Source organism: Leopardus geoffroyi, chromosome A2 (assembly GCF_018350155.1).
Source record: "Leopardus geoffroyi isolate Oge1 chromosome A2, O.geoffroyi_Oge1_pat1.0, whole genome shotgun sequence".
Classification (NCBI taxonomy): domain Eukaryota; kingdom Metazoa; phylum Chordata; class Mammalia; order Carnivora; family Felidae; genus Leopardus; species Leopardus geoffroyi.
In genome coordinates this window covers 10020872-10031853 of record NC_059331.1, presented here as the reverse complement: position 1 = coordinate 10031853, position 10982 = coordinate 10020872, and the positions used below count along the sequence as shown (strand labels likewise).

Here is a 10982-nt window from a genome sequence, read left to right as displayed (position 1 = left end):
AAAGAATCTGCTGCGTCCCTGCCACTCTCCTCCCTGCCAATCACCGCGGGCGCCGGCACCGCCCTTCCCGCCCTCTTGGGCGAGCGCCGCGCGCCACCGCTAGGCAGTTGGCGGCGCTGCCCTCCGCCGGGATGAGTCTCCCGGAAGGACTGGGCGAAGCGCGGGCCACGCCGGTGCGGGAACCTTCGGGATTGGCCGATAGGAGCCCCGCTCTCTGATTCCGCCCACCCCCTCCCTAGACACCCAAGTCGGAGACGCTGGGGATTGGTTCCCGGTGGACACCCGAAGAAGCCAAGAAATGGTTCCGCCTCCCTCGCGCATCCCGGAGAGGGAGCTCCACGGATTGGTCCGCGGAGGCTCGGCGCGCGCCGACCCCGCGCTCCAGGGTTGGCTGAGGGTGTGCTCGCGCTGCCGGAAAGCGTTGACGGTGATTGGCCGGAGGGTGGGGCCGGCTATTTGAAGGAGGCGCGCGGACCAAATACGCACTTCAGTCCGCGGACAGAAGAGGCGGGAGCGGTTCTAGGTAACGCTACCCGGCTGACCACAGAGGACTTCGGCGCGGGCCCGGCCCCAGCTGTGGCCTCTGCCGCAGCCCGGCAAGGCGATGGCCAAGGTTTCTGTGCTGAACGTGGCGGTGCTGGAGAATCCGAGCCCTTTCCACAGCCCCTTCCGGTTCGAGATCAGCTTCGAGTGCAGTGAGGCCCTGGCGGACGGTGAGGCTGGGCCTGTGTGGAGATTCCCCCTCCCCCCGGCGGACCCCGACCTCCTCCGTGAAACAACTGATCTCCCTTCCAACCCTGATCTCCCTCTTTCCCTCCGCTTCAGCCCTAGCCTCCTTGTAGAGACTACCCCTGACACCCCATGGCCAACCCAACCCCCTGCCGGGGTCACTCCAGTTATCCCTGTGGAGACCTCATCACCCCCCTCTTTTTTTCTGTGGAGCTCCTGCTGGGCACCTATTTTCTCTGTAGAGACCTCAGTCTCCGTTCTTTAACCTGCAGAGACCTTCAGTCACCCTATCTTCCCCAAACTCCCTCCCTTTTTCCGCAACGGAGCCCCTCTATCACCCTTTCTCCCTGTGAAATCCCTTTCCCCCGTGGCAAGACCTAATTCGCCCCTATCTCCCCATTTGTCTCCCAGTCCCCTCCCTAGCCTGCTGATATTAAAACAACCCCACCCCCACCCCCTTCTGATTGTTTTCTACCCCAAAGCACACATCCTAGAACCTGACTTCCCACCTCCTTAGCTAGGCCCCAGTTTTCCACTCTTGATACCCACCTGGGGAGGCAGGGCAGGTTTCCAGCTCCAGTCTTTCAAGATAACTTGGTCTCCCCAGCTTCGGTCCCTCCCTCCTCTCTGCCTGCTTTGATAAACACTCCTATTGGAGGGGTGGCATAGCCAGGCAAGCCTTAGCCAGCTCCCACTGTCTGCCCACCAGGTTCCAGCTGATCTACTGAGGCGCTTCTTGCAACACTTTTGATGGTCTGACCTAGTCTCGGGGGGGTTAGGTGGGCCAGGCTGAGCCATGACGGTATCTGGCTTCAAACAACCGGCTGAGAGGTCAGAACTTTTTGTGCATCTTTTCCAGGGTGCTTTCACAGACGTACTTATTCATCTGTGTGTTATAAAGGTGGACATGGCTCTCATCTCACAGATGACAAGACGGAAGCCACAAAGAATGAAAGACCTTTCAAGTAAAGGTCTATAAAAATCTAAAATGTAAGGTTGCCCAGGGACTCTTGGCACCACTTTCAGGAAGGAAGTACTCCATTAGACCAATTCTCCACTTGGTGGTTAAAGGAGAAGAAACAGCCGCTGAGGAGGTGGAGATCTGTGAGGCCATGGTGTGCTAACTAGCACCTCTCAGCGGTAGGTGGGTGGTTTGTGGGAAAAGCCAGCCACTTGGATTAGCTTGGGGCCGATACGGTTTGAGATATGTGTGCTTTTCGGCCGGGCCAACGGATCAATCTCTCCTAGGTTCTTCTCCTTTTTAAATTAAGGAATCTACTTGTGACTAACTATAGAATAAGCCCAGTTAAATCCTTTCTGGAACAAGGCAGGGTGTAAATAAATAATTAAAGTGTAGAATGACACTGTGGAATAAGATTTAATTTTAAAGCCAGGAGGAGATGTAAGGAGCTAATAGGTTAAGGGATTCACAGTTCCCAGAAGGCAGGAGATCGGGTTTCAAACAGCCTGTTTGCGCTCCTTGCATTTAAAAATGGTTGCATTGTCATTATCTAGCAGTTTTATTCCTAGGAAAACCCCTGCCCTGTTACTTTACTAATCTGTTTATAGACTCAGAGCAGGAAAGGCAAAAGTCCACCGCTGGTCGTTTCTTAATAGAAATGAGATGACTTCTCCAAGGTCACACAGCCGGTCTGTAGAAGTATTGACACTAGAGTTTGTCTGTGAGTCCTGAGTCCAGAGTTCTCCGCTTTTACTATAACCCGGGAAAGAAAGAATGCATCCCTCATTTTAGAAATGGAACGTAAATGGAACTGAGCGTAGAATTTATTTCCACACCAGGACACTCTCAAAACAGAATGAGGAGAGTGCTATTACTAATTGCACCCAGACAATAAAGCTTTTGCTCAGAGAAATTCAAGTTGGAAAGCAAACTCTGGCCTGAAAATCCAGACTCTGGTTCTATCCCTAGGGCTATCCATGACTCTGACTTGCCAACTTGCTCTCTGCCTCTTCCCGGACTTCTTCCCATGGAGCAGAGGGAATCCGTTTCCTGACTCCCAAACAGATGGAGGGGGCCTGGCTTTAGGAGTCTCTCAGGTTCTGGAGAAATCTCAGTCCTGTCACCTTGACACTGGCAACTGAAGACCTGACAAAAGACCCAACCCCCAGTCACTGGCTGACCGTGTTTCCCAAGGGCTCTGGGCCCCTTTGGTTCTTTTCTCTCCTCAGCAACTGGAAATAGATGCTTCCAAGGCATAGGTCCACGTTTAATACATTACGTGTGTTTTTCCTCTGTTTCATGGAGAAATTCAACAGCTGCTGTTTGAATAAGTCATGGAAGCAGATGTTCTGACCCACAGCTGTCACCGTGGTCAGACCAGGGTTCGTCTATATGATTATGAAAAACGGCAAAGTGATAAACAGAAAAAAGCCTCCTACATGGGCGGTTTCTGTGTTGTGTTGTGTTTTAAGGCAGGAAACATTCTCCAGCTAGTTCAACTAACGATAGTTTTTTGCATGGCTTTAATCAGGTTGTTGGTTTGGGTTTTGTTTTCATATATAGTGGAGGAACATGTTGTCAGGTGTTAGGTTGTAAAGTTAGAGCGTGAAGACAAAATTGAATATTGTCAAGTTACCCTTGAAGTTGCCTAAAAAGTTAGGTGCACCATGTTTCATAGGTACAATTGAGTCCTGTATTCCAGAGGAATGAGTTTGTGCTGTATTGGTGATTGATGTCCCACATCTAATTCTAAAGAATGGTTAAATTCCAAAATGAAGCCACTTAGGAATGCTTCTGTTTAAAACACTCTGGCAAGTTTAAGGTGATCCAATTTGTAGGCCTTTATCTCAATCATCTGCTGTCTTCCATGGATGACTTCAGCAGCTCCTCTAACCCTCGAGTCAATATTTCACTATGGCCTTCTGTTAATTCTCTGATTTCTTAACGGCCCGCATTGAGGGAGCCGTTGCCGCCCGTTTGCCTGGCTGCCGGCACAGCATGCTTTCTCTTCTAGTCAGCACCCACTCCGGTCGCTGTTTAGGTTTTGCCAGTGGTGTTGGACATCAAGTGCCTGTGGCCTACGCGGGGCCTGCTCTCCTTCAGGCTCCTTTTTCCTGAGTAGAGGGCCTGGGTAAAACTGCAAAGCGACAGAAAGTCAGTGTATCAAGGAAGAGCTGGGGGCTCAGGTGTCAAACCTCTGTAGTTGTGGCCCTGCATAGCTGTGTTTCCAAAGTTGGATGCTCTTGTGGGACACTGGACCAAGAAACAGGGCAACTTCAACAACAGTTTACTTCCTGTGAAACTTCCCCCCGCCCCGCCCCTGGCTGCTGGAGCTGTGGGTTGTGTAATTTCAAAGAACCCAAAATAAGTTTCAGGTCTCCTGCCAAGCCTCCGTGTACTAGTGTGACCTTGCCCCTGATACACTTGGACCTCCTGCAAGAGGCAGCGGTGACCAGGGATTTCCGGCGCTTGATGGGCCGGGTCTCTCCTTAAGCACTTTTCCTTTCACCTTGCTAGAACATACTCAGGGATGAGATCCCCCCACTGGATGGGATGAAAGAGTTGGGGTTCGGAGGATCATCTTTTGGTGCCACATTTGTTGACTGAGTCACTGTCACCCAAGGGTCTAAGAGCCGGCATGAGTTGGTGCCTGATCTGGAAGACCTGGGGCCTGGCTGGCTCCCCCAGTGGCCTCGTCTTCCCCCTCCTGCTGTCTGGCTCTCCTGCTGGATTGGAATCTGCTGCCATGCCCCAGTTGTCGAGGGATCTATTCAGTTCGGTGGCACCGGTCCCTGTGTGTGAAAGAGGATGCTGCTTCCTATCCCAGCACCCAGTGGGCAGAGCCCTGAAATGGCCCAATTCCCTGCTGTTCCCTCCTCAGCACGCCTCTGTCACGTGGCGCCTAATTCAACCTCTGCCATACGGTTCACCCTCAGGCTCTGAGATCCCCGAGTTCCCCCAGAGGTGCAGAGTCGAGGTCGCTTGGCAAAGCTAGGCTCACAGGAGAAATTTACCCCCTAGAATTAGAGGCTCGTGCCCCTTCCAGTGTACAGGACAGTGGTGCCCAGCACTTAGTGCCCAGGAGATGCCAGGTGGTCTTGAGAATAAAACTCTTCCAGCATATTAAGGATCTGTCCAAAACTCGAGAAGACCCTTCCCCTGCCTTCGTGCTCCCCAGCTATTTCAAGTCCCTAACACCTCATATCCTTACAGACCTAGAGTGGAAGATCATTTATGTTGGCTCAGCGGAGAGTGAGGAGTTTGATCAAATCCTAGACTCCGTGCTGGTTGGGCCTGTTCCAGCAGGGAGACACATGTTCATCTTTCAGGTAAGAAAGACAAGGCCTGAGGCTTTGGCACCTAGAATTATCCTCTTCTGTCCAAAAGCACACGGTGTGGTTCAGTGGTTCAGGTTCAGAATTCTGGCTCTTGCTTTCAAGAACTCTGACCTCTCGGAAGTACTTCACACGTTTCCCTTTCCTCCACCTCTGTGTCATCGTTGTCACCATAAGCCACTGATCACAGTCGATTCTCCTTATTCACGGGAGTTATGCTTCAGAAGGTCGCTGTAAATGCTGAATTAACGAATACCGAACCATTGCCCCTGGAAGAAATACGGATTAGGTTCCTACAAGTCCTATTTTTGTCAACCAGTAAATACGTAAGCTTGTTTTATGTGTGTTTGTTTAAAGACCCTTTATTTAATATTATTGTTGGTTCATTCCCATTGACCTCCTGGCCAACAGCACTGTAACTCATGCCTGAAAAAAGCTTATCTAACACATGTATTTTCTCCATAAGGCACATCATCACCTTCTTGCCCTTAGGGACCCTAGACAGTAGTAAGCACTATGCTTGGTGGCCTTTTTTTTTTTTTTTTTTTTTTTTTTTAATGTTTATTTTTGAGACAGAGACAGTGAGAGGGGGGAGGGGCAGAGAGAGAGGGAGACACAGAATCTGAAGCAGCAGGCTCCACACTCCACGGCTCCACACTGTCAGCACAGAGCCTGACGTGGGGCTCGAACTCACTAACCGTGAGATCATGACCTGAGCCAAAGTCGGACACTTAACCAACTGCCACCCAGGCGCCCTGGTGGCCTTTTTTTTTTTTTTTTTTTTTTTTTAATGTTTGTTTATTTTTGAGAGAGAGAGAGACACGCACGCATGTGAGTGGGGGAGAGGCAGAAAAGGAGGGGGACAGAGGACCCAAAGCAGGCCTCACACTGACAGCAGTGAGCCGACGTGGGGCTTGAACTCACGAACCGTGAGATCATGATCTGAGCTGAAGTTGGACGCTCAACCAACTGAGCCACCCAGGCACCTCTGGTGGCCATTTTAAACTGCAAAATCACCAACAAAAAGCACCAAAATGTGAGAAACGTGGCATTAAAAAGACCACAAAAAGGATGCTCATTTACAGTATGTGCTGAGATGAGGTGAGGTGATGACCTCACCTGGGAACACGTACATCAGACAACTCGATTTTTCCCCACTCTGCATGTCCTCAAATGACCACGAAAACACCCCAATTTTGAGGTTACAGATAACTACTACTAATTAGCAAGAAGGCGAATTCACAAATGAAGATTCACTATAGCTGCTACATGACTCTAATCCAGGGCCACAGGGGCTGCAGGAGCACAGGTACAGGGCAATTCTTAACGCTCCCTGAAGTTTCAGAGGCTTTGCTCAAATCCTCACCTACCTCCCCTTCTGCTCCTCCCACCCCAGTCCAAGCAACTCCATTTCATGCTGTTAGGAGGTGTTACCTCATCCACCTGTATCCAGGCCCCAGTGAGCCCACCTACTCCACTCCACAAGCAGGGCTGGCGTCCCGAGCATTCGGCCCATGCAGCCACAAGGGCCTTGCACCCGGCACAATGTTCTGCTGTCGCTGGCTGAAACTTACTAACTTGTGAACAAGGGACCCCATGTTTCATTTGGTTATATTGGTTTCATTTTGCACCCGTTACACAGCTGCTCCTGTCCATAACAACACACCCCAAATCTGTCCACGTCTGTCCTCTACTTCCTGGTTTAAGTTTGTCCCTGCTCCAGGATGACTGCTGTAACCTCCTGCCCAGTATCCCTGCTCTAACAGCAGCCGGCCGTCCTCCTGTCACAGTGTCCCACACTGCCACTCTTTTTTTTTTTTTTTTTTTTTTTTTTAATGTTTATTTTTGAGAGAGAGAGACAGCACAAGCAGGGGAGGGGCAGAGGCAGAGACACAGAATCCGAAGCAGGCTCCAGGCTCTGAGCTGTCAGCACAGCCCTACGCAGGGCTCAAACCCATGGACTGAGATCATGACCTGAGCCGAAGTTGGACGCCTAACCAACTAACAGACTGAGCCACCAGGCGCCCTGGGAGTTGACTCAATTTTGAAAAAAAATTTTTTTTAAGTTTTAATTTCTGTAAGAGCGAGCATAAGCAGGGAAGGGGCCCGACACAGGGCTTGAACTCAGGAATCATGATATCATGACCTGAGCTCAAGCCAGACCCTTAACCAGCTGAGCCACCCAGGCACCCCTGCCAGTCTTCTTCACAGACCCCTTATCTCCTGCTAAACATTCTTGGTCTTTCCTGAGCCTTTAACTGGCCCAAAAGGCCCTGGGTGGCCTGGTACCAACCTGCCTACCTGTTCAGCCTTATCTTATGCTGCCCTCCCCCCCTGCTCACTACACTCCTCAGCACCACTTCCTTCTTTGTGGCACTTGTCACACTGAGCATTTTACAGGCATTTGCGGGATTGATTCTGTCTTCCCCACTCGATTAAAAACTCCTGTTGGCAGAGACCATACTTTGGCTCAGTAAAATATGTGTTGCTTGAAAATCGTTGTATTCCTGGTTGAGGTGTGGCTGTGCAGTCAGTACTAAGGCCCAGGATGTGTTTCCTCTAGGCTGACGCCCCCAACCCATCCCTCATCCCCGAGACCGATGCCGTGGGTGTGACCGTGGTCCTCATCACCTGCACGTACCACGGACAGGAGTTCATCCGTGTGGGCTACTATGTCAACAACGAATACCCCAATCCCGAGCTGCGGGAGAACCCACCCCTGAAGCCAGACTTCTCTCAGGTGGGGCTTGTCTCTGCACTTCCTGCTTCAGACAGGCTGGCTCCTTTGCACCTGGGGGAGTTGACTCATTGGAACTGGGAGCCAAGGTCACTTCTGAAGGTTTTCAAGCCATCCTCATATCTTGCAGCTCCAGACTAGAACTGGAGAGAGAAAGGTCTTTTGTTTCTCAGAAGCACCCCTCGCAGAATCAAGATTAGATAGGTCCCAGCCCTAAGTCATGGTACACAGGCGCTCCCTGGAGTTCTACATGTAGTTGTTGATGGAGATGGAATAAGTGAGATCTGTTCTTCCTGACTTTGGGGCAGGGGTTTGGGGGGGCCCCGGCTCTGTGGGAGTAATGAGAGGGCATGCCTACAAGGGTTGACATTCCTCTTTCTGCCCCAGCTCCAGAGGAACATCTTGGCCTCGAACCCCCGCGTGACCCGCTTCCACATCAACTGGGACAACAACATGGACAGTCTAGAAGCCATAGAGAACCAGGACCCTGCCCTGGGCTGTGGCCTCCCCCTCAGCTGTGCTCCCATCAAGGGCTTGGGTCTCCCTGGCTGCATTCCTGGCCTCCTCCCCGAGAATTCCATGGACTGCATCTAGCTGCAGGGATCCAGGCCCAGCCTGGGCCCAGCTGGGATTGTGGCCAGTCTCCTAGAGCATCTGGAGGGGGCAGGCGGTCCTCCCAGACAGTCCCATGGAGGCCATCTGGAGGACTCTGGGGCCATCAAATACACCAAGGCTAGGCAGACATGGCTCTGAGGAAGGAGCGGGCCTCAGGTCTCTCCCAACCCTGACCCAGAAGGATCATCTTACCTCTAGTGCCCAGGCCTGTAAGAAGCGGGTACTTCAGTTTTTAATTCTTTGTGACTTGTGTCTTTTCTCCTTTCCACACACACTATAAATTCCGCCTGCAGGCCTTTGTGCCACCATGGTCCTGTGAATACCACTGACCCAAAATTCTTCCCACAGACCTCCCTGCCCTGCCTTGAGACTTTCTTGGTCAATGTCTGGCAAGGCTCCAGCACTATTGAGACAAAGCCTGTCATTCCTGTCCCTTCCCAAACATCTGAGCTGATCCACCCAGCTTTTTGGAGTCACAGGCAAGAAATCTTGGTTAGAAGGTGGACTTGGACATAATTTCTGTCCTTCCAGGACAGTTTTTAGGTCTTTTCAATCCAACAGCCTCTGGAAAACCTCTGTTCCCAAAGCTGTGCTCAGCAGGATGCTGAGGAATGATGGTCCAACTCTCAGTCACAGCCACCTTCCTGTCATCTCCTAACTGGATCTGGCTTTCCCTGGAGGCTGTCACAGTGGGAGGATGGCATGTTGGAGGAGTCCATTGTGCTCTGTCCATCTCGGTGTCGGCATCGGGCCCCTCTGCAAAGACCTCATGCTCTCAGGCTACAGACAGACTACAGGCACAGGAAACAGTAGGGACTCTGGAAACCTCTCCTCCTGCCATGCTGCCCCTGGCACACCCGGCCCTCTCGCTGCTACGTGGATGCTGTTGTGATTGCAGTTTGTATATTAAAAGGTTTTTATATTAAACATGTTTGGTTGGTCTAAAAATAAAAAGCACTTCATCTAGACTGTTTCTGCTTTTGTCTTAGGTGGGCTGACCATCTCTTGTCCATCTCTCCTCGTGACGTGCTGAGGGGGCTCTTGCCCCAGACAGTGGGTTGACTGTCCCGTGTTCCCTTGCTTAGCTTCTTACCCTAGTCTTAATTGGTTACCTAATTGTACTCCAGACTGAGGTTCAGGGAGGGATTTTTCATTGTCAAAAGTTAAGCAACCCAGCTGTTCCGGATAGAGCATAACCAGTGATTTTTTAGACTTTGACCTTGACCCACAGGAAGAAGTTAACATCATGCTCCAAGGACACACACAGCAACATATTAAATTTTACTTTACTTTGTAACCCCACAGCCCAGGGTAGACTTGTCTGGCTGGTGAGCCATTTCCCCATAATTCACAGAAGTGCCCAGACACTTACCTCCCAGAAACTGGTGGACCTAGGAACATGGGTGAAGACAGCTACTGGATAGGGTGCAGGTTGTAGAAGCCTATGGGCAGGACAGCAAATTGGCTTGTAGACCTGAGACTAGCTAGCCCTCTGAGTCAAGATAGCTGGCTCATCCAGCCCCCCTCCCTTCTTGGCACCTTCTGTTTGGGTCTTCTGCAGTGTTTCTCAAGCGGGGGCAATTTAACAATGTCTGGAGATGGTTGGGGGGGGGGGGGGGGCGGGGGGGAAGGGCTTCTACTGGCATCCAGTGGGTAGAGACAGGATGCCTTTAAACCTTCAGTGCGCGAGACAGCCCCCTTCCCCAACAAAGTATGACCCTGCCCCAAATGTCATTAGTGTGGCAGAGAGAAACTGACCTCAGGCTGTGTTTTAAAAGGGCACCCAGAAAAATGGTCATCTTTATTGTTCTGGGACAAAAGGAATCCTTAGCCTGGCTATGCCCCAGACTCCTCATCTGTAAAATGGGAGTGATGCTAATAGTACCTCCGTGATAGGAGTGTGGTGAAAAGTAATTTATTTAACGAGTGCCAGCTCTTACTACTGACGCACACAAGCCCAGGGTAGATGCCCAGCAAAGGGATAGACACAGAGCCCCCTTCCAACCATCCCCTGTTCCCGGGGCCCAGCATCCTCCTGAAGATCTGGCTGTGGCTGGGGGAGACCCAGAAGGCTCCTCGGCCTGGACCCTGATATCCTGCGCCAGGCCTTATGAATGACGACTGCCTGCGGCCGGGCGACCTCTGACCCGAGGCGCCCGCCGCACCCCTCCCCCGCTGGCAGGTGGACAGAGGCTGCGCCGGGAGGGTGGGGGGAGGCCCTGGCGCCAACCTCGGCTGGCCGGCGGCCGCTGCCGCACTGAGCGGAGGCGGGGGACTGCGGCGTGTACGAGGCCAGGCGGGCGCTCGCCTGGACCGCCTCCTGGGTCTCGAGCGCGGCGCGGCTGCCCGCCAGCCTCTGCCGCCCCGCCCGGCCGGCCCGGGCAGTAGGCTGCATCTCCGCCCCGCCCTCTCACCCCGGGATTGACACTGAACGTTCTGCGGGAGGCTTGCCGGACGGCTCGCCTCCGCCAATTGGCGGCCTCGGTGGGCTGGCCAAGGGCCCTGTCGGGAATCTTAGCCAATCAGATGCGCCGGCCCGCCCAGCTGAGGCCTCGCAAGCTCGCGAGTGGTGGGGCGTCCGCGGAGCGCGTCACGGAGCCGAGGG

General features: G+C 52.4%; 1 protein-coding gene across 1 annotated transcript; it reads left to right on the top strand.

Annotated features, from left to right (window-relative positions):
- The first annotated feature begins 68 nt into the window (after positions 1-68).
- Positions 69-9343, top strand: ASF1B (anti-silencing function 1B histone chaperone). The gene is made up of 4 exons (XM_045492242.1): positions 69-713; positions 4904-5019; positions 7589-7765; positions 8150-9343. Exons 1-4 carry the CDS (start codon positions 605-607, stop codon positions 8354-8356), a joined length of 609 nt encoding a protein of 202 aa, XP_045348198.1. The 5' UTR covers positions 69-604; the 3' UTR covers positions 8357-9343.
- The last annotated feature ends 1639 nt before the right edge of the window (positions 9344-10982 follow it).

Coding starts and splice junctions, on each gene's coding strand:
- ASF1B (XM_045492242.1), top strand. CDS start 605: ATGGCCAAGGTTTCTGTGCTGAACGTGGCGGTGCTGGAGAATCCGAGC. Junction 714..4,903: donor CAGTGAGGCCCTGGCGGACG/GTGAGGCTGGGC, acceptor ATATCCTTACAG/ACCTAGAGTGGAAGATCATT. Junction 5,020..7,588: donor GACACATGTTCATCTTTCAG/GTAAGAAAGACA, acceptor TGTTTCCTCTAG/GCTGACGCCCCCAACCCATC.